At 56.1% G+C, this 21,705-nt stretch overlaps 4 protein-coding genes across 6 annotated transcripts in view; 1 reads left to right on the top strand and 3 right to left on the bottom strand.

Annotated features, from left to right (window-relative positions):
* Positions 1–4,222, bottom strand: part of MEGF8 (multiple EGF like domains 8) — a 37,003-nt gene extending 32,781 nt beyond the window's left edge. The window contains 2 exon segments of the mRNA XM_033127277.1: positions 3,402–3,435; positions 3,437–4,222. Coding sequence (XP_032983168.1) covers positions 3,402–3,435; positions 3,437–3,589 — 187 coding nt within the window. The 5' untranslated portion in view covers positions 3,590–4,222.
* A 511-nt stretch (positions 4,223–4,733) lies between these two features.
* On the bottom strand, positions 4,734–13,219 carry TMEM145 (transmembrane protein 145). Its single transcript, XM_033129554.1, has 15 exons — positions 13,032–13,219; positions 12,219–12,293; positions 12,027–12,104; positions 11,856–11,942; positions 11,663–11,764; positions 11,479–11,563; positions 11,314–11,385; positions 11,131–11,199; positions 10,552–10,632; positions 10,393–10,471; positions 10,167–10,260; positions 9,254–9,426; positions 8,264–8,384; positions 6,047–6,253; positions 4,734–5,554 (listed from the first exon to the last, which is right to left on the bottom strand). The coding sequence occupies exons 1-15, from the start codon at positions 13,149–13,151 to the stop codon at positions 5,306–5,308; spliced, it is 1,692 nt and encodes a 563-aa protein (XP_032985445.1). The 5' UTR covers positions 13,152–13,219; the 3' UTR covers positions 4,734–5,305.
* Positions 13,220–15,020: 1,801 nt separating this feature from the next.
* On the bottom strand, positions 15,021–18,951 carry PRR19 (proline rich 19). 2 transcript variants are annotated; one of them, XM_033127063.1, is made up of 5 exons: positions 18,813–18,951; positions 18,215–18,385; positions 18,051–18,118; positions 15,638–16,262; positions 15,021–15,550 (listed from the first exon to the last, which is right to left on the bottom strand). In XM_033127063.1, exons 4-5 carry the CDS (start codon positions 16,254–16,256, stop codon positions 15,087–15,089), a joined length of 1,083 nt encoding a protein of 360 aa, XP_032982954.1. In that variant the 5' UTR covers positions 16,257–16,262; positions 18,051–18,118; positions 18,215–18,385; positions 18,813–18,951; the 3' UTR covers positions 15,021–15,086. The 2 variants fall into 2 exon arrangements, with proteins under 2 accessions (XP_032982954.1, XP_032982955.1); XM_033127064.1 differs by lacking the exon at positions 18,051–18,118.
* Positions 18,884–21,518, top strand: PAFAH1B3 (platelet activating factor acetylhydrolase 1b catalytic subunit 3). 2 transcript variants are annotated; one of them, XM_033127066.1, is made up of 6 exons: positions 18,884–19,209; positions 19,282–19,375; positions 19,569–19,658; positions 20,297–20,413; positions 20,492–20,614; positions 21,191–21,518. In XM_033127066.1, exons 2-6 carry the CDS (start codon positions 19,298–19,300, stop codon positions 21,476–21,478), a joined length of 696 nt encoding a protein of 231 aa, XP_032982957.1. In that variant the 5' UTR covers positions 18,884–19,209; positions 19,282–19,297; the 3' UTR covers positions 21,479–21,518. The 2 variants fall into 2 exon arrangements, with proteins under 2 accessions (XP_032982957.1, XP_032982956.1); XM_033127065.1 differs by having other exon boundaries at positions 18,887–19,189.
* The last annotated feature ends 187 nt before the right edge of the window (positions 21,519–21,705 follow it).

The following is a 21,705-nucleotide window of genomic DNA, read 5'->3' as shown; positions in this document are numbered from 1 at the left end:
GGAGACCTGGATTCGAGCTCTGCTCCTGACCTGCTGGAGGACCCTAGGCCAGCCTCTTCCCTCATGCCCTTCAGTAGACGCATCTGTAGACTCGACCACAACTCACTAGCTGTGTGATCTTGGACCAGTGCCATGGGCTCTCCGAGCCTGTTTCCTTGATGCAAAATGGGGATAATTCTCCCCACCCACTAAGACTAGTGTGAAGATTCGAGATGGCGACTCTAACATGCCAGCCCAGGTCTCATTTTCTCTCACCAGGACCCCTGATCCAGCCTTCTTCCTGGCCTCCTGGCTTCCCATCTTGCCCTGATATGGGTCCTTGAGGGATCTTCCCAACTCCACATCTGGCCCTGGCCCTCCTCTCAAAAGCCTTCCATGGCTCCCACCATCCCCAAGAGAAAATCCAGCTCCTTAACCTGGCACTTGAAGTCTCACCTTGTCTCACATCACCCTGTTGCTTGCAGTTCTATCAGAAGCTGGGCCTTTGCACAAGCTTCTCCCTCTGTCTGTAGCACATTCTCTCTTCCCACCAGCAAATTTCCCTATCTCCTCCTCCAGGAAGCCTCCCCTGATGCCCCCTGCCTGAGTTAGGTGCCCCTCTTAGAGACTATCACTTTCCATTATAATCTTCATTTCTCTGGGCCAGGACCAGCTGTGTCCAGGTCTGTTATCCCTGCAGCCTAGGAGGCCCACAGGGTAGGGCCTGGGCCTACCTCATTTTAGGGTCCCCCCCCCCCGACATTGCCCAGCACAGAGCCTGCTGCTGGGCAAGGGGCTGAGGAATGCTGGATGAAGGAAGGAGGAAATGCACAAAAGACAGAATATTGAAGTTGGCAGCTCGCCCTCAGCTCTGACCAGAGTCCTAGAGAACATAACAGACCCCGAGCCATGGTCTGGGGAATTCAGAAGAACCATTCAGTCAGACCAGGCAACCAGACCTCCCAGAGTCCTACCAGATTCAACCAAACTATAAAGCTCACACAAGTACATTTTTGTTAAGTGCCTGCTAGAGGCCAGCTCACCATCTGCTTTCCCTAAGTTCAAGGTCTCCTGTGTCCACCCAACATGGGCCCAGCATCCATGCTATCCTGAACAGAGATCCAACCACAAAACCCCCTGCTTTTCAAAAGCAGATGCCTCTTATTCACGACGATGTATGAGGACTGGGTACAATAAAGTGTGAACGTGGTCAGTGGCTTATTTCTTATAGATAAGAGAACATATTGGTTCTTATAGGTGATAGGCATTGGCAAGGATGAGAGATCAAGGAGAGTCTGAAAGTCTCCCAGACTCCTCCTATCCCAACATCCAGCTAGTTGGTCCCCAAGTCTCATTAGTGAAATGCCACAAACATCTCTCAGTGCTCTCCGTGCCTCTCCACCTCCTTAGTGACCACCCCAGTTAGAACTCACCCTCTCCTGCAAGATTAGCATGCCACGATCCCAGTCTGCCCTCCACCTAGCCTGAGAGCAAAGCCCCACTCCTGCTCAAAATCCTTCTGTGGCTCCCCTTCAATCCCAAGAAAAAAGCCAAACTGCTCTACATGAAATCCAAGGCCCTTCTTCCCCTGCGTGTGGCGCCCTCCTCACCTCCCAGCCAACAGTCCAGCCAAACAGACATGGCTCCTGAGACACACCAGCCTCTCTTTTGTCTTCACAGAGGCTGTTCCCCTTTCTCACCCAGTAAACTCCTATGCATGCTTCAGAACCCTACTCCAGTGCCTCCTCCTATGTGACCCCCAGAAGAGTCTTCGCACTCTCCCAGGCCCATCTATCCAACCCTACACCTCCTTCTGTCTCAGCCCTGAGCACACTGGGGCTCTTCAAAGCCGGAGGATAATTTATACCCCCAACACATACACAAACTTCCATTCTGTTCTCAACCGCCAGACAGGAATGGTTCCCAAGCTGGGCACAGACACACATTCCCAAGAAACATGCTTCATCCATACCCCACATAACAGCCATAGATAAATAATACATAAAACATAGACCATGTCCTTTCCCTGTTCAAAATCCTTGCATGGCTCTCCATTGCCCCCGGATAAAAACCAAGCGCCACAGCCTACAAAAGGAGGCCCTGCATGATCTAGGCCCTGTCACACGTCTGGCCTTTGCCCAGGACCTCCTCTGGGGGATCCCCACCTCTCCTTGGAGGCCAGCTCCTACATCCACTGCTAAGAGAGGCCTTCCTGGACTTCTCTGGCCACTACTGCCTTTGGACTTCTACCTCCCTATTGCCCTCAGGACACAGCTCAAAACGACAATACAGCTCAAAATACACCCTCGGCCTCCCACCCATCTCCAGCCTCTGGCTCATGGTTTATCTTCTTGTATTCTGTGTTCTAGCACACTGCATTTCCAGTTCCTCAAAAGCAGCACACCCTCCTGCATCCAGTCCTTTGCACGGGCTATTCTCCTTGCCTGCAATACCCCTTTGCTCCCTCCTACACATGCCTCGGGTCTCAGCTATCACCCAGGCTATCAGACATCTTCTCTGGCCTTCCCACTCCCTGGGGGTGGGTTTGTTTCCCCCACTGGACTGGGAACCCATGAGAATAGGGCTGGTGCCTTTGCAGGGCTGTTCCCTTGCCCTGTAACCCTCCTCATCCTCCTAGCTCATTCCTATTGTCCCTTTAGGTCTCATCTCAGACATGTCCTCCTCCAGGAAGACCTTTCTCCCACTCCCAGGTCAGGCACCTCCTCTGGGCTCCCCCAGGCCTGTAGGGTTCCTCCATCACAGTCCCAACCACTCTGGGCTATCACTGTCTATTAATGTGTTTGTCTCCCCCACTGGATTCCAAGCCCCAAGTCATTGGGAATTGCTAGAACTCTAGAACTGCCTTGGTCTCTGCTATGTCCCAGTGGCGTCCCAGTGGCACATAGATGACGGGGGGGGGGGGGGGGGGGGAACCCGGGGAGCTGTCATTGAAGTACTTTAAAAATAATAACAGTAATAATCCTAATACCATGTATTGAGCATTTACTATCTGCCAGGCACGTTAAATACCTGTTCTCATTTCATTTCAACAACCCTGTGTGGTAGGTATTATTATCCCCACTTGGGGGGAGGGGAAACTAAACCTCTGAGACAGGAAGCCACCTGCCCAAATTCACAAAGCTAGTGTAAGAAGTGAAACCCAAATTCAAAGCCAGTTCCTATTCAGAGCCCCAGTTCTTATCAATTACTCAGAATACCCCTCACTGATGCTCCTGGTTTGTAACTGTCCATCCGGGTAGGGTGGAACTCCCCCACCAGATCTCAGGGCCTTGCAGGGTTGGCTGCTGCTTAGAGCAAAGGGCCTGGACCAGACCCAGGCTCTGGGAATGTGGTGAGTGGATGAATGAGTGCACAAATGAATTATTAGTGAATGGGTGTGTGACCCACGCGGCCCCACTCACCCTCGATGAGCCACTCGCAATTGCCATTGACGCTGGTAGTTGCCAGCACCATCCGTCACGAAGCCTGGCGCCTCCCGCAACACTTGCCGCTGCCCCTTACAGTCCCCCGCCCAGGCCCCAGGGGACAGCGGCCCCAACACCGCCAAAGATAGAGCCAGCGCAACGGCCAGAGCCCGGCCCAGGGCCATCGCCGCCTCCAGCACTGACCCTTACAGAAGGCACGGACCCGGGTGGACCCTCCACTGGCGTGAGGCCCTGCAAATGCGACCTCTATGGACGGGACATGGCCTTGTAGACCGGGGAGGTCCAGGAGTCGCAAACGCCGCTAAGGGAACTGCCGCTGTTGACGGGCTCTAGAAGTCGAGGGGTGGGCTCTATAGACCCATGATAGGCCCTGTAAATGGGGTCGCTATGGACAGGGCCGACCCCTAGGGACCGTGGGAGTCCCTTATAGACACAGGCCCCCATAGGCTGGCTGACTCCATAAATGGTGTCCAGCAATTATAGACGCGGACCTTTGCAGGCCGAAACGGACCTTAGAGACGGGTGGGTCTCCAGGGGGCGAAGAGCCCTATAGCCGGGCGGGGAACTCCATAAAGGGTGCGGGCCGGACCGGGCCAGGCCCGGATGGTCCAGGAGAGACTCCAGCCGGGGGCGGGGCGCAACCGGGGGCCGGGGGCGGAGCCCGTCCTCAGGGGCTCGAGCCCGGACCCCATAGACTCACTCCCTCGTTCACCCACCCGCGCCTCCCTCCGGAGTCGGATAGGCCAGATCAAAGAGACGAGGGGGACACTCGGGGCCAGAGCGGCCCTGGGAAGACCGCTGGGTGGGCGGGGGGGCGGGGCCGAGCGGCCGCTGTGGGAGGGAGGACGAAGAGGAGGCGAGAAGTCGCGGAGCCGCAGGTCAGAGCGGCCCTGGGAGGACTACAGAGCACCCAACCCCATCCCTCCACAAACGGAGACTTCCGGGAACATCCCGCCTATTTGTTCCCAGGACGCATGCGCAGCAGTGACCGCCTTGGTCTGCGCCTAGAGAGTTGCACATGCGCAATGCTAAAATCGTAACCCAAACTCCGGGTGCGGGTGGCTGAGCGAAGCATGTGCCACTGGAGGGCGCCTCTACCTCTGAGTGGGTAAGAGAAGGTAAAAAATAAAGGAGCGTTGCAGTAAGGGCTAGATGACGCTTTCTTCAGTGTTCCCAGATTCTGGGTCAACATAAAGGTCAGCTTACTGCCGGCCTTTCCCAAAATTCCGTTTCACAGAGGTCCTGAGCCTGGAACGGTTCTTGTTCAGCCGCGTCTCTGAGCACCATCAAAATGTAAAAGAGGCCATCTTATAGATAAAAACTCAATGAATCCTCTTTATTTTGGCAAGAAGGGAAAAAAGTCTTTCTGCCGGGGACCTGAGGGAGGGTCCTCGGGATAGAGATGCGGGTGGACAGAGCACGGGTCCGAGGTCACAGAGATCCAAGGGAAGGTTTCAGAGTCGAGACCAGCTTCACAATATCCGTCCCGGGGGCAGTAGCTCGGGGTCGTGGAATCCTGGAGCGTCACGGGCAGGGTCCTGGCGATCGTCACTGGTGTTCCTGGGTCCGGCGGGGTCAGAGGTCTCGGAGGGGGCCAGGGGGCCGGAGGTCACGGAACAGCGGGAGCCCAGAATCCGGCGCTGCTCGGGGCAGGGGCTGAGGGAGGGGACGGGGAGAGCGGCTCCCGCGGGACCGTTTGGCACAAGAGTCAGGGTAGGTAAGGGGAGAGCGGGACACTGCGCACCCCTACCTGGGCGCGCGGGGTGGGGAGGGTCGGGAAGGCTTGGGATGGCCCAGGCCTGGGGCCGGGATAGAGCGGGCGTCCGGAGCCCGGCGGGGGCCCGGCGCGCGGCCCATGGGGCAGGGGCGGGCAGGGCTGCTCAGACCGGGGGTGCAGTGCCCCCGGCCGTGTGCATGCTGAAGTATTCGGTGAAGCCGGTGTGGGGCGCCGCCGTCTGGGGCACAAGCGGCTGGTAGGGTGGCGTCGGGCCATCCCAGCTTGGGTCGGCCGCCTTGGGGAACCGAGTGGGAGGGGGCGGGGAGGCCGCGCCCGACTCGGCCATGGTCACCACGCGGCCCCTCGGGGCCACCGCCGCCGCCACCGCCGTCTCCTCCACCTGCTTCCCGGCCTGGGATGGGGGGTCAGGGTCAGAGGCCATCCGGGACCCCATGGGGGGGCAGATGCGGCCCCGAATGCCCGTCCCCCTCCCCCCGGAGGGACCCCCCCTCCCGAGGTGTGGGCGCCTGTGTCAGTCAGGAAGGAGCGGGTGGTGGGGCGCCTGGGCAGCGGGGGCAGGTACTCAAGGGGCGGGCGTCGGGACGCGCGGGGCGAACTCCGCCGGCGGCGGGGGAGGCGGGGAGAGCCGCGGAAGGGCGGGCGGCGGGGGCACGGCGCGTGGCGTCTGCGGAGGTGTACGCAACAGCGCCAGGACCCAGTCAGGCAGGGTGGGCGCGGGCGCCGGGGGACGGTCGCGGCGCGGCATGGGGGCGCGGGGCGTGCGGAAAGGCAGGGGTGGGCTCAGGCGCCTGGGCGCGGGGGGCGGCGGCGGGGCCGGGAGCGGGGTCAGGTACTCCAGGGGCGGCGCCAGCAGCTCCTCGGGCGCCGGGGGCGCGGGGCTTACGGAGGAGGCGGGCGGGGGGATGGAGAAGAGCTCCGTGAAGTTGGGCACCGAGTCGCTGATGAACGTCACGTTCCCATAGACATGCTGCGGGAAGGCCTTGTCCGCCGATTCGCTCCCTCCGGGCCCCGGGGCCCCGGCCGAGGCGATCTGCGACGTGCGCACGTGATACGGGAAGTTCTTGTTGGCCGCCGACGGGCGTGTCATGATCTGGGATGAGGGACCAAGTACAGCTTGGAGAAGCGCTGTCCAGGCCTCAGGCTATCTCCATAAACATGGGATCCTACAGATTCCCCTTCATTTGACATCCCCCACGCTTCCCTGCAACGCTTCAAACGGGATTAGGCGCCTCCCCTGGGTTCTCTGACCTTTTCCTTCCGTCACAACTCTTGCTCTGCTGTCCGTGCTTTCCTCCATCAGAGCCCTGATCACTGAATTATCATTGACTAGTTAAGCTACAGCGTCCTGCGCTGTCTAGTATGATAGTCACTAGCCATATATGGCTATTTAAATTTAAGTTAACCAAAAATTTTTGTTTCTCAGTCACACTAGCCACATTTAAGTGTTCAATGGCCACATGTGGAGAATAGCTATCATGTTGGACAGCAAAACCATAGAATAGTCTCATAAACACATAAAGTTAAATTGCACAGCAACTGATAGTCTCCAGAATGTTAGCTCCATGAGGGCAGGAACTTGACTGCTCTGTTCCCTGCTGAATCCCCAATACCTTCTAGAACAGTACCTGGCACATACAAACTCTCAATGAATATTGATTGAACGTAGAGATGTCTCCCCAATTAGTCAGTTAGAAAGACAGGGACTGGGTATGACGCTAGCATTGCACCCAGGAAGCCCAGCACAGCCCCTCTGAGGCTGCGCTAAATAAATGAATAAGGAGCTGAAATCAATGAGCAGTGGAATGTCAGCAGTGCAGCTGTGCTGAGATAACGGGAGCGTTTTTAGGAAGGAAACTGGCTGAAGGTGAAATACAGCAGAAAGGGTACGCACAGCGCTTGGTGTTCTGAGCCTGCACCCCACCTCTCAGCCCCACAGCTTACTGAGTATGGGATCTGGGGCCTGTTGATTAAACTCTCTGAGCCTAACTGGGAAAAAGGGATGACAGTGCCTACTTGGAAAGATGAGGAGAAGGTGGACATGAAAACCCCTGGTGCAGAGCCTGGCACATGGTGGGTGCTCAGCGTTTCTCCTCTGTCCCTTTCTGACTTCTGCAAAGCCTCAAGATGGACCGACCCTGGAAGACAGTCTGTATCTAAGTCAGGCTCTGGGGTAGCAGATGAGGGAACCCCCTGCATGGATGAGTACCTTCCCTTCTCAGAGCACATGGTGGACCCCTGGCAACAGGAGCTGGGGCCCTCAGTGATCCCTATTTCCTGTCTGGTTCCCTTTCATGCCAGATCTTGTGGTCTGCTGGAGAAGGACTGGGTTCAAAGTCCCTGCCCTGCCACCAAAGGCCATGGAGTCCTGGCAGGTCACTTCCCCTCTCTTAGCTTCTCCTCTCTATGTAGTGGGTCCAATGACTATTATCCATTCTGTCATGGAGCTGCTCTGAGCATTTAAAAAGAGGGCAGGAATAAACACATATGCGTGTTCCTAACATGAAACAGAGGCTAGTTTGAGATAGGTGCCCACTGAATGGTTGATGGATGGATGGATGGATGGATGAATAAATATAAGATCTGTCACCCGGAAGACCAGACAGGATGTAAACCAGGGCAAAGAAGAGGTTTGCTGCTGGTACCCTCCTGATGCCATTCAGCTCTATGCCTCTGGAGCCCCAGCCTGGCCCACCCCAGCTGCTTCTTCCTGAACAATGGCCTGTGATGGAGCAGCAGAGATAGGAGAATGTGTGGGGGAAGGGTGGAATAGAGACTAAGGGGCTTGTGGAAGGCAGTGGGGATACAGAAGGGAGATAGGAGAGACTGGGGACACAGGGTCAAAAATGGGAATGTGGAGAGGGGCAAAGAGTCCAGGACACAAGGTGGGAGAGAGGAATAGAAGAGGGTGCAGTCTGGGGAACACAGGGTAGCCTGCAGGAACCCAACAGGCTCTCAATAAGTGTCTGTTTAATGACTGAAGGGATGAAGTGAAGGAAATGGATCAGGAGCTCAGAAGAGAAGGTTCAGGCAGATGAATGGTGCGAAGCCTCATGCATGCTTCCTCCATAGGTTTCCCACCCCACCAGATGCCCGTCCTCACCAGGAACACGCCATGGGCATACAAATGGATTCCCAGCTGGATGCCATTGACAATCTTCTCCCGGGCCCACTTGGGGATCCCAAAGTTGGCGATCAGCGCCATGACAGGAACCGCAAAGAACCTGAAGGGGATGAGTTGGGTTGGTAGAGGCACTGCCCCTGCCCTCCACCCCACCCTGTGGTCCCAACTCCCTTGCCATGCATGCACACAGGCCCCACGTGGGTCCCAAACGGGAGGGAAGCCAGTGTGATCTTCAGAAGCCAGAGGTTAAAAGGAGGCAAGAATCCCACTGGCCTGGGAAATTCTGGGGAGCAAGGACTAGGTTGAATTGAATTCAGTTCTGCCCCACCCCACATCTTGGCCCTGATAGGAAATCAATATATGCTTGATGAATGGATTAACATATGATAATAACAACTAATGACTTACTACATGTCAGACCCGTTTCTACGCATTTCATGTATATAAACTCATTTAATGCTCACAGTGACTATGAGGCAGGTACAATTTCCATGTCCATTAAACAGATGAAGAAACTGAGGCTGAGAAGTTAATTGACTTGTGTGAGGTCACAGTTTAGAAGCTTTAGAAATGTGATCTGAACCCAGGCAATCTGGCTTAGAATCTGCCTACTGCTATATTATGTTGAACAATAAAAATTACAACTAGTTTTTATTGAACATTTACTATAGGCCAGACACGAAGCCCTAATATATTGTCCTATGCATGCTCAAGGTAACCCTTTGAGGGATATACTCTTGACAAACTATAGGTAAGCAGCCAGAGGCACACTATTTTTTTTTTTATTTTTTTTTACTTTGGGAAAGTAATTTTTTCCAGGTCACTCAGGGAGTAGTGGCCGATTCTGGTGACAGCTTCCTGACCTGAAAGCCCATCTGCCTCACTGAGAAGGGTCTGAGTTGGGGATAGCCACTTTTGGGGAGCCCCGGACAGGAGGCAGGGACAGGTTGGGGGCCCAGCACATCTCACCAGAGGGTGTAGGCAGCAAAGAAGGGCACGTAAAAGGGCTGCTTCTCTGGGAAGTGACGCAAGGAGACGAGCACGGCGTAGCAGAACCACACGTAAGCTGCCACCTGCAGCCCGATGAGCCCGTAGCCCGCTGGCGACTCGTACGTATATAGTACCTGGCCCGGGTCAAAGAACTGGACCCGAGGGAAAGGGTTCTTCATAGCTTTGGACTCCTGCCCTCTACACAGGGACCCAAAACCCCACCCCTTCGCACCCAGGGAGCAGAGTTCTTGCTCAGGACAGAAGTAGCAGGAGAGCAAAGGATGGAGACAGAAGCATACAGAGGTAGAGAGAGAAGATGACAAAGATAGAAAGAGAATACCTCTGCTACCATGAGCCCAACAGGGAGTATACACTATGTGGAAGCTTTCCATTTGTGTCAACTCTTATGAGGTAGGTCTTAGGGTCACCCCACTTCACAGAGAGGGGAACTGAGGCTAAGAGAGAAGCTTTTTGGCTAAAGCCAAAGTCAAGGTGCTATAAAGCCTTAGAGGAGTCCCTGGTGTGGGTAAGACCCTCCTAATTTTAGAGGAGCAAACAGGTCCAGAGAGGGGGGCCATCACCCGAGGTTAGCCAGCTGGGAAGTGGGAGAGTCTGAGTGGAATCCATGTCTGTGTGACTCCTGAAATCTTGGTCACGACATTGAGCATAAATGTGACAGACAGTGAGAGACAGAGGGAGGAGGAAGAAGCTACTCAGAGACAGCGAAAAGGGGAGGAATGCACTTAGACAGATGGGAAGGCGGGAAATCGAAAGAGAGGATGCAGGCGCCAGGAGTGGGATGTGAGGAAGGGCTCGCAGACAGCTGGAGGAGGGAAGCCACGAAAGCTTTGCGGGAACAAGCAGGGCCTGGGCAGTGGCAGGTGACACTCACCTTGGCCTCATAGATGAGCAGCACCACATGGGTAAGGGTGTACAGGGTCATGTAGACAGATAACTTCACAGAGCCCGAGTGGCTGATGCGGCCCCTGGCGGCAGGCCATGAGAGGAGATGGCAGGGGTGGAGCCGTCAGGGAGGAGCGGGCGACTACCCCCCAGACCCTCTTCCCAGCCCAGCCACCTCCCATCCCCAGCACTCCCTCCCAACCCAGCCTGGGCACCGTGTCACCGTGAATCCCTTCCCCAGAAGGATGAGCATCAGCAGGAAGATGAGGAAGCTGGAGGAGAAGAGCAGCTTGGCTGGGAGAAGGGAGGAGAGGGCGGCTCAGACACAGTCGGAGAGGATCCCGAGTGCCCACCCTGGCCCCCGTCATTCTCACCCAAGATCTTCAGACTCTCGTTGCCAATGCCATCAGTGGCATACTGGCCCCAGTAGATGCAGAAAAACAGGAGGCTTAGGACTGAGGGGAGGATGGGCAGAGAGAGGAAAGGACAGAAACCGTCTTTGGGGCATCCCTGATCCCTAGCACTGTGATCCAGGTGACCAGAACCCTTCTCTGTCCCCATCAGGATTCTAGACCATTTACTCCCACTGACCTAGAAGTCAAGCCCTCAGTCCTCCTCTCCCAGAACCCAGGAGTCCTGGCCCCCAGCCCCTCCTCCCTCAGACCCAGGAGCCCAGGCCCCCAGCCCCCTCCTCCCTCAGACCCAGGAGTCCTGGCCTCCGCCCCTCCTCCCTCAGACCCAGGAGTCCAAGCCCTCAGCCCCCTCCTCCCTCAGACCCAGGAGCCCAGGCCCCCGGCCCCTCCTCCCTCAGACCCAGGAGTCCAAGCCCTCAGCCCTCCTCTCCCAGGACCCAGGAGTCCAGGTTCCCAGCCCTTCTTCCCTCAGGCCTGGGTATCTGGGCCCCAAGTCCCTACTTTCACAGAACTCAAAAGTTGAGATACTCTAAACCTCACCCTCCACTCCTGCTGCGGCCATAAACATTTTATAAGTTGTGTGGAGCAACTGACGACCTTTCAGCAAATCTAGAACAGGGGTAGGGATAGGCTGTGGCTGTTCACAGACAGAATGGGAAAGCAGCTCCTCTCCCCCTCACCGGCCGTGTCTCCTAGCCTCCCCACACCATGTGCTGGACTCACATCCAAAGTAACAGGAGAGGAAGAAGATGAAGATGAAGATGAGGAGGAAAGTCATATCTGTCTCCAGGATCCCTGTACATGTGGTAGAAGGAGGAAACAGTTCATTTGGGCTGGGTGTCCCTCAGCAGGCACCCAGCTCTGGGCTCTGGGTCCCCCTATGCTCACCAAACTCATCAGCCGAGAAATGCCTCGTCCAGAAGGACTTGCCATTGGTGAGAACCATCTCGTACTCCAGCTGCAGCCCATCTCCCTGTGAGGAATGTGGAAGCCTAAGGGGGGCTCTGGGCAGATAGGGGGTCCGCAGAAGGGCAAGGAGGAGAAAGTCCAGGTGGCCAGCTCAGCCCCTTACCCCACACTTGCTGAGTGCAATGTACCACCACCTTTCACGCACTGAGCGGAAGCTGCGGCCACTGGAGCAGCTCAGGTAGCGTGTTCCCTCCTCCGACACCACCTGGGGAGGAGTGAGAAGCTGAAGGCCGTGTCTGCCACCCCCGGGCCCCTGACCTTCAGCACCTGCCCAGTCCCCCAGGCTCGGCCCATACCTGACAGCCTGACCAAGCATACTGGGTTGTGAGGTTGATGACCTGGTTGTTCTCGGGCCTGATCACTGACTCCTTGGCCAGGCAGTCCTGGGGAGGCAGGGACATGGTCACTCCCTGACCAGCTGTGACCTTCCTTCTCCCCTTCTTGTATGCCCTGCTCACAGCCCTCACCTTGTCCCCAGCCTTGTACACGGCTGGCCACTGGGATGGGTCGTCAAAATAGAGGAGGATGTTCTGACAGCACTTGGCCTGCAGACCCAGAGATTTCAGGGTTTGGAGGAGGTGGGGAGCGGGGGGAGCCCTTGCCTCAGGAGGCCAAGGGAGTGTCCAGCTTCAGTGTGGGAGTGGTTGGAAAAGGCTCACCTCAGGGTATCGGAAACGGAAGTCTAATCGGCCGTAATCCGAGAGGAAGCAAAATCTCGTCAGGAACATCCAGTCCTGAAAAAGGGGCCCAGTCAGACCCTCTTCCGAGTCCTTTGAGAACTCTCCTTGACTCCACAGACCCCCAACTTTTCTTCCCTACCCTCAGTACCTAGTTTCCCAAGAAGCATAAGGGGAACAAGTCACCTCCAAAATTCTTCTGTGATCCCTTCACCTGCGGTCCAGGATTCCTGCCTCAGATGCCCCCCAAGTTTCCTCCCCTTCCCTCAAACACTTTCCCATATCCCAGGCTCTCTGAGAAAGACCTGGAGGCCCAGATCCCCATCCCCGCCACTTTGTGTCCCAGACACCCTCCGACTGGTATCCCCCGTAATCCACACACCACCCCACGATGGTCCCAGTGACCACCCTGCGCTGTGAAATATTCCAGGCCCTCTCCTGGTCCTGAGCAGGAGCTTGGACTCACTGCGGAGTGAAAAGTGCTGTCCCTTCAGCACCACGTCGGCGTCCCTTCACCCCCACCCCAAACTCCGACTCTACCAAGCCGGCCCTGCTCCCCACCCAGCTCTGACCTCCATGTCCCTCCTACAACCGCCGAGTCTCCTCTCGACCACACGGCTCCCCTCGGCCTCAACCCTGACCCAGTCCCCCATCAACCCCGACCCCCACCCCAGCGGCTCTCCAGGTCCGCCCAGGAGGGGCGGCTTGGGGCCTGGCGGCCCTCTCCCCCGCCCCTCCCTCTCTCCCTTCCCCGGGGGGCCCGACGGGTGGGAGGGGAGGGCTCGGCGAGCTCACCTCCTTGGAGCTGAGGTTGCCCCGCACGTACTTGGCCCGGGCGCGGGGGGGCAGTGGCAGCAGCAGGAGCAGCAGCGGCGGCAGCAGGCGGCGCAGAGCGGGTGCGCGCGGGGGCTCCATTCCGCCCGCTCCGGCCCCGGCCCCGGCTCCGCTCCGGCTCCCGCTCCGGCCCGGCGACGGCAGCGAGAGCGCGCGGACCGGCAGGCGCGCGCCCCCGATTAAAGGGGCCGCTGGGCGCCGCGCTCCCCGCCCCCTCCTCCGAGGTGGCCCAGTCAGGCCCCTTTTTAATCCCCGTGGGAGAGGACGCCCCTTTCCCATCCTGTCCACCCAGGCCCAGCTGCAGTCTCCCCTCTGGGAGTCTCCGGCTCCCTGTGTCCTAAACTAAACTCACCTTCCCCCAAGCTGTGCCTCCTCCAGACTGCCGTCTCTAAAGGGCCCACAACTGCCAGACCCCAACTCTGTCCTGACCTCCCCGCAATTTAGTCCACAAACTGCTCATCCACTCCCCCAAGCCATCCATCCCCTGCTGGGTCCACCTGAGGTGCCAGCATTCCAGACCCCTTGCACTGTTATGTGCCAAGAGAGAGACAGAGAGGGAAAACCACTTATTCTGGGTCACACAACACTGAGGTGGCAGAGAGCCCTCCGCCTCAACCACTGCACCCCCTGCCTGACCCTGTCCTGTCACTGCTTAGGAGGTTGTGCGACTGGGTTGCTGAGACAGAGGTGTTGTTAAGAAGCTCATTAATCAGACTCAAATAAGTTGCCTGGGTTCAAATCACAGCGTTGCCTCTTTCTCGCCATAAGACCTCAGCCAAGTCACAGCCCTGTTATCTCCCAGTCCAGTCCCTTCCAAACTAAGGTGGTACCCACCTAGTTTCCCAGTGGCAATGGGGAACCCTGGAAAAGCTTTACAGTGTAGCTTCCAAGGCCCTGGGTTGGATTTTCCTGATCAGATTCCAACATATTTCTAGTTTCATCCCTCCCCCTCCACTGCAAAAAATTTACTGCTCTTCAAAATACCATTTTTAAATTCTCTAAGCCAGGGGGCCAAGCAGGAAACTTATAAGAGAGTGATACACTTTCAAGGGAGAGTGTGGGTCCCAATGAAAGGGGGCCTCTGCTCCTTGGCTTGAGCCAGTTGTTGCTGGGGGGATAACAGGTGGGGTGCCAAATCATTTTCCTTTTTTCTTTCTATTTTTGTTTTTAGAAGCCAGAAATGCGATTCTTTTTTAAAAGCAAACTGTCTGATTTATAACAATAGGCAATTGATTTCAAAAATTTAAAATATATCATGGGCCAAATCAAAAAGCCCGTGGGCCAGATTCAGGCCATCTGCTGTTCCTGCCCTAACCGTGCTCACACACTGTTCTTGTGCTCAGCAGACCAGGAGCCCCTCAAGGGCAGGACCCCGATGTGACCCTCTAGATCTCGGCATGGTCTACAGATATAGGCTGAATGAAAATGGTCCCACATCCCCTATTCACCCTCCTCCAGGCCTTGCATATCCTGTTCCCCTTGCCTGAAATGTTCTTTTCCTCCTGTACTAGCAAGTTTCTACCAATCTTGAGAAATACAAGGGTCTGTGTCAGCTCTTTTATTAAGACCTTCCTCATCCCTGGGGCAGAGCCTATACTCCATCCTTGGACTCCCCAAGCCCCTGCACCTCTCTCTCTCTCCCAGTTGCAACCACTGGGGCTGGGACTGTCTGTACCCACCACTGGACTGGGAATCTCCTGGGGACAGAGCCTATCTCACTCACTCTGGGACCCCAGCATCGCCAGAGCCAAGAGTCTAGCACATTGTTGCCTTCCGTGGGTGAACGTTTTGGACTGACTGAAGCCCCAGGTTTCTCCAGCCTGCTGGCCCCTCAGGCCCTAGGAAGGTGATAAGTGACAGCACCTTCCCCTCTATTTTGGACCCAGAACTCAGAGCTAAGGTAAGCTGCTCTCCTGAGTCAGCCATTCGCTAAAAATCAAGCGGGCCAGGAAGAAGATACTTTATTGAGGTGATTAGAAGTGCAGGATTCCTGCCCCCATCCCAGCATTAGCCTTCTCAGTACAATCTCATGGGTGGAAAGGACCAGGCCTCTGGGCTGCTCTGAGTCACCAACCAGGAGAGGCTGGGCTGCAGGACGGGGGGGTTGGGACTCCAGTCCAGGGCAGAGTTTCGGGGCAACAAGGGTGATGGCAGGTGAGGCAGGGGCTGTTGTGAGCGAACCTCCCAGGGCCGGGGAGGGGGCGGTGTGGCTACCAGCCAGATGCTTTTCAGCAGGTCAAAGGCAGTTGGGGGGCCCCAGGCCACCCCGGATGGCGAAGACATTGAGGGCAATGGGGGTAGCCAGGGACTTTTTGGTGGTGCCACGCTCACCCTGTGTGTAGCGGGAGTGCTGGAGGTGTGAGGCATGGTAAAGGTGAATGCCTTTGTCCCCTGTCGCCTCCTCTCCCCTGGGGCCTGCTCAGGGCTGTTGACCCAAGAGGGTGTCATTCTTCGTCTCTCAGGGCCCCCAGGCTTGGTCCCTGGCAGAAAGAAAAGAAGCATGGTGTGGCAGCTGAGCTAGAACAGACAAGGGGAAGGGGAACACAAGGAACAGGAGGTGGGCTCACCTGACAAGGGTGGCTGGCTGCCCCGGAGCACCACCATAAGGTCAGGCACACAGCCATGGCAGGCCTGTAAGGTACCCACGATGGTGTCCCTGGCCTCTTGCACTAGGTTCCTCCTGGGGAAGGCCTGTGGCAGAATCAGATGACACTGCAGCTCCGCCAGCAGCTGCCCCAAGCCAGGGAGCTTGGGAGGACTAGGTGGGCCTGGGCCCGAGCCTCCAGGCACCTGGTTCTCCTTGCCTCTTGACTGTAAGGCTGGTTCTCTGGCCCTGTCTGGGCTTGGGGAAGGCTTGGTAGTCAGTGTGGGGGTGACTGGATCCAGGGACCCACTGCTCAGCAGCCGTGCCACGTCCAGAGATTTCACCTCGTGGTTGAAGAGGCCCCGGTGCTCCCTGCTCAGCCGGCCCTGGGTTATGACCACCAGCTTGGGGGCAGTAGGGGCCACGGGATCCCGGAGGGCCAAAGGCGGGTTCCGACTGGCCACAGGAGGATCCTGACGGGCCAATGGCCGGCGGCTGCCCACCAAGGCCTCGTTACGCTCCCGCCTGGTCTTCCGACGGCGGACCCGACCAGGTTTCTCAGCCCTCTGGAAAGGCTGGGTGGCTGGTGCCCGGGTGTCCATGGTGTCCTGGAAGATAAAGACAGTCATCAGCATGCATGCAGATAAATCAGGGACCTAAAAGTGAGTAGTGAGAAGAGATGGCTTGGGGCGAAGTGGGAGTACTATTTAGAGAAATAAGATGAGAGAAAGAAGTGTGCGAAGAGGGATGGGAAAAGGCTTGGTCAGGGAAGGAGTCATAGGGGTAGGGTGTAGTCAAGGGAGCCACGGTGAGGGGGAAGATTTGTTAGGGAATACAGAAAGAGTAATAAGAAATAGGAACGTGAGGAAAATAGCTGACGGATGGGGACGAGAAAGGGCTCATGAGACTGGAGGGATCTGGTGAACCAAAAAGGGATTCTGGACAGAAGAGAAATCCTGGGACTGAGGAGGTGCTGGAGAACGCAGAAAGTGGAGAGATATGGTCAAGAAAAAAAGAAAGACAGGAGAGAGTGACAGCGAAAGAGAAGGTGACAGAGAAAGCCTGAAGGACACAGAAAGGGTGACAGAGGAGCTATCACAGACTGGGACCTGGTCACGGGGGTTGGGGGAGTGAGGCTGGAGAAGAGGCAAAAGTGGGGCACTTGAGGTAGATAAAGGGGGGGTTACGGTTGGTGGGGGGAAGGTGGGGGAGGGGCACTTCACCTTCTCCTGCCCAAAGAACCCAGCGCCCTGCCCACCCCACGTGGCTGTGGGGGCTCAATGGCTTCTTTTCGGTGGCGACCCTCGCTTACTGAGCCCGGCACTCTTCCGGGCTTCCTCAGGCCAGGTTTCCTGCGCATGCGCGTGCCCCTCCCACGCCCTTTCGCTTCGCTGCGTCTCCGAGGCTCGAGGCTCAGGGGCACGTGCCACAGGCCTAGAGTGCCGGTTATACCCCTATCCCTCCCAGCCTCACTTTCGGAAACCTCTCATTTGTCCTTAGGCACCTCCCAGCCACCAATTGGCTGTGAGGACCACTAGGCCCGCCCCTTCCTGAATGCTGATTGGTTTAGAGATCTATGGGCGGACTTTCTGTCTGGAACATGAGAGAAGGCCTGGCGTGAAGGACTATGGTACACCCGGTGCACAGGCAGTCCCCAGTGCTCAAAGATGGACTCCGTACCTAGAGAATCAGTATAACATCGTCATTCAGAGCTAGGCTCTGGAGTTATACTACCTAGGTTCAAACGCCCAGATTGCCACATTTGAGCTGTGTGACCTTGGAGAATTGTGTAACTGCTCCAAGCCTTACTTTTCTAATCTGTAAAATGGATTTTGTAATAGTATCTCCTTCATTCGGTTGCTGAAAGTATGAAATGAGCTAACACCTAACTTAAAACAGCGCTTGGTGAATGAATATCTCGAAGCTTTGTTTCTCACTAAGCCTTGCTTCAGGAACTGCCTCTCTACCTCTCCAACTTATCTTTCTGCACTTGTCCCAGTAGACTTTAAAAGCAGGCTATGCCAGAGTATTCCCCATGCCCAATAAACTACGTTACTTGTGTAATACTGCTTGCCCAACCTTCATGATCTTTCAAAACCTAATTCAGATACTACTCCTAGGATACCCCACACCGTCAGAGTCCTTCTCTGCCTCCTCCCTAGAGGTCCCCACTTCCTCCCTTAATCACAACCTTGATCCTTCTCTCAGCTCTGTGTCTGAATCTGTCTCCCCCAACACACTGGGACAAGGCCAGGATCTAACCCATTAATTTAATATTGATTTAACAAGTACTTGTGAGCAGGCACAGTACTTGGTACTATGAGTTAGGCCCTTTTCCAGGCAAGTGGATTGAGGCAAAACATAAATAAGACTAATCTATCTCAGTATCAACCTACCTAGAAGGAATGAATAGAAAGGAAGGTCCCATCTGGGAATATAGCCAGGTCTAGCAGTGTGTGGTCCCCTAGAACAGGGAGATTGGGAAGACTTAAGGTCTTCCTCAAGTCTTCAACCTTAGGTGGCCTTGGCTGTGCATGTAGGTTTCAGAGCCCAGACACACCCAGCTGAAGTTGTTGGTCTGCAGTAGGTTTAGGAAGGGGAGCACAGGCCACAGATCTGCAAGATGAGCTGCTGCGGGAGGTTCGCCAGGCTGGACCTGGGCCTTGCAGCGTCTCTAATTTCCTTTCGTTTTTTGCACCTTCTTCTGCCCTCCTTGCAGGGCCAGTGATGTCTGTAATGCAAAAACGTGTAGTTTAGATTTTATGCCACAAAACTGCTGTTTTTGAGCAGGGGAGGCCCTTGAGCAGTTAAGCTCACTAAAGTCCTGGAGCCGCCTTAGAGTGTCTCCGTACAACTGAGCCTCTAATTTTCACATTTTGCCATCTTCCTTTAGTCTCTTCCACATCAGTAAAAACTGGGAGCGTCCCCTCCTAGCCAGGTGCATACGAGCCACCCCTTCAAGGGATCCAAGAATGGACTTGTCCACTCACTCCCCACCCCCAACACGTGAATGGGACACACACACACACACACACACACACACACGCACGCACGCACGCACGCACGCGCGCGCTAGGTAGTCCACTCACTCCCCTTCCCCCAATACGTGAATGGGACACACACACACACACACACACAGTAAGTAGTTCCTTCCTCACATTTCTAGCCCTTCAGCAAATGGTTTCTTCCCATGAGGCAGGGCACTAGGTTTTCCCCGCCCACTCTCGGCCTTTCAGGTAGTTCACTCCAACTGGTGACTCCAGTGGAATGGTTTCTTCCTCCTCCCCCCACGGGTGGTGGATGGTCTCGCCTCCCCCCATCCCCAGGTGCCGGGGTAGGCTAGATGCCCCGGCCCAGGCCAGAGAGTGGGACGCGCCCAAGCGGGAAGCACCGGACGAGCTCACTGCGCGGCCGCGGCGGGGGAAGCAACCGTTCCTGATCCACCTCCCCTCCTAAGTGAAGACTTCCGCCCCTGGAGAGGAGGCGGCGCCCGGGACCGGCAGTCGTCCACCGCGGGACTGAGGGCGTCCGGAAGGTCCATTGTTGCCTGAAGGGGTAAGGGTGGGCGTGGCGGAGCCACCTATTTCGAGAACACTCCAGGGCCGACCTCGCTCGCTCTTTCTGCAGGAGCTGCGGCGCCAAGATGAGCGAAGAGGGCAACCCAGCCAGCAAGCCCACGCCAGTGCAGGACGTGCAGGGCGACGGGCGCTGGATGTCCCTGGTGAGCGAACCCACCCGCGACACTCAGGAATCGGGGTGGGGGTGGAGGGCTCAGGAATTCAGCTGGTTCCCGCGGCTGTCACTACCTGATTGGAAAACTGAGGGCAGTTGGGGTGGTGCTGCCTAAGGAAGCAGGGCGGGGCGGGCCCAGGAGCGCGCGCGTGTCACTGACTCCCCCCTGTTCGTCCCCGCAGCACCATCGGTTCGTGGCAGACAACAAAGATAAGGAACCCGAAGTCGTCTTCATCGGGGACTCTTTGGTCCAGCTAATGCATCACTGCGAGGTGAGGCCCGTCTTCCTCCTCCTGCCCCACCCAGGCCTGGGTTCTCACTGACGCGCTTGGATGAAACCGCAGGCCAGGCGGGATCTGGGGTACCTGAAGTATCCTCAGATAGCGCCCAGAACCCAGAATCTCCGTGTAAGGTACAATATTCTACTGAGAAGGAAATGTGTGCCCTGGCTATGTCAGGCTGGGGTTGTGTATAGTGAGCTAAGGTGAGGAGGCTCTTTATTGTTTGCTTAATGGATTTGGATTTCCAAAGCTATTGTCCTTTCCACGAAGTGAAGGCCAACTGTAATAGCTCTTCACAAAGGGGGCTTGATTATAATATCTTTCCACTAAGCAAGGTTAAACCGTAATGGATTTCCTCAAAATGATGTTCAGCTGTTGATTCAATGCATCGCTCAAGCTGAATGGGTTTCTATAAAGTGAGTCTGTCTTCTTCGGGGTTCTGTGAATGGGAGACTATAATTTGCATAAAGTGAGGTTTGACCATACTGGGATTTGCTCAAGGTGAAATTTAACCAGACTGCTTCCATGAAACGAGGCTCTTCCATAATGACATTTTGTTAACATTTGGACCCTGGGTGCTGGTCCATGCTTGACAGTGCCCCTGTGCCCACACCACTTCTTGCCTACAGATCTGGCGGGAGCTTTTCTCTCCTCTGCATGCACTTAACTTTGGCATTGGTGGTGATGGCACACAGCATGTGCTATGGCGGCTGGAGAATGGGGAGCTGGAACACATCCGGCCCAAGGTGAGCAGGGCTTGGGTGGACAACTAAAGCCCCCTTAGCCTGCCCCCTCACTACTGCTTCACGCCTCTCTTTCCACAGATTGTGGTGGTCTGGGTGGGTACCAACAACCATGGGCACACAGCAGAGCAGGTGGCTGGTGGCATCCAGGCCATCGTGCAACTGGTGAACGAGCGGCAGCCCCAGGCCCGAGTTGTGGTGCTGGTAAGGAGGAGGCAGGGTGGGGAAAGAAGAATGGCAGTGGTCTGAGACCCCTCCGGTGTAATCACAGGGGGCACAGTTCTGGGCACCTTGGCACAGAGCAGTGGCTTTCAGGCAAAATTTCACATTGAAGCTTGCTACACCCATCAGAGCAGCTGTGGATAACGAGATGTTCAGGGACCAGTTAGCACCTTTTGCACAAGGGAGCACTGGAGATTCTGGGGTGTCAAAAACTCTTGAATAACCGCAAGTTGTCAGGCATTTCTGGTGTGAATCCAGGCTCCATCACTTCTACCTGGGACGTTATTTCCTTCTCTGAGAGAGGGGCTGACCCCTCGCCATCATGTCAACATTTTTATGAGCAGTACTTAGAAAGACGCTAGCATCAGGTTGTTACTGAATTGGCTCAGACAGGACATCAGGCACTACAACTACCCTTCCAGTGCTCCAGTTTCCCATCCCTTGGGTATTCTGCAGCTGGGGACTTCATGGTGGGGGTTGGAAAAGTTTGGCAGAGATGCTGATCAGACCCACATGTTGGTAGGATGTCTTCTCACAACTCTTGGTGCCCCTCCTCAGGGCCTACTTCCGAGGGGCCAGCATCCTAACCCACTTCGTGAGAAAAACCGACGGGTGAACGAGCTGGTACGGGAGGCACTGGCTGGCCATCCACGTGCCCACTTCCTAGATGCCGACCCTGGCTTTGTGCACTCAGATGGCACCATAAGCCACCATGACATGTATGATTACCTGCACCTGAGCCGCCTGGGCTACACACCTGTCTGCCGGGCCCTGCACTCCCTGCTTTTGCGCCTACTGGCCCAAGACCAGGGTCAGGGTGTCCCCCTGCCAGAGCCCACGCCCTAAACATCTGCCTTCCTGCAACATTAAATTCTTATTCTTCAGTCTCCCGTCCCATTTCCTGCTTCATGGCCAAGCCCATCTGAGCCCTGATCTGTGTGACCCTGCAGTTCTACAACGTGCGGTTTCTGCCCAGGGCAGGCGTCACCAAACCATTAAGGCACTCTGGTTCTTGGAGTCACGGTGGCTTTCTGCCATCACAGTAGTGCCCCAGGCAATCACTACCAATCAGT

The sequence above is a fragment of the Rhinolophus ferrumequinum genome, chromosome 15, assembly GCF_004115265.2.
Source record: "Rhinolophus ferrumequinum isolate MPI-CBG mRhiFer1 chromosome 15, mRhiFer1_v1.p, whole genome shotgun sequence".
Lineage (NCBI taxonomy): Eukaryota > Metazoa > Chordata > Mammalia > Chiroptera > Rhinolophidae > Rhinolophus > Rhinolophus ferrumequinum.
This window is presented reverse-complemented; position numbering and strand designations above follow the sequence as displayed.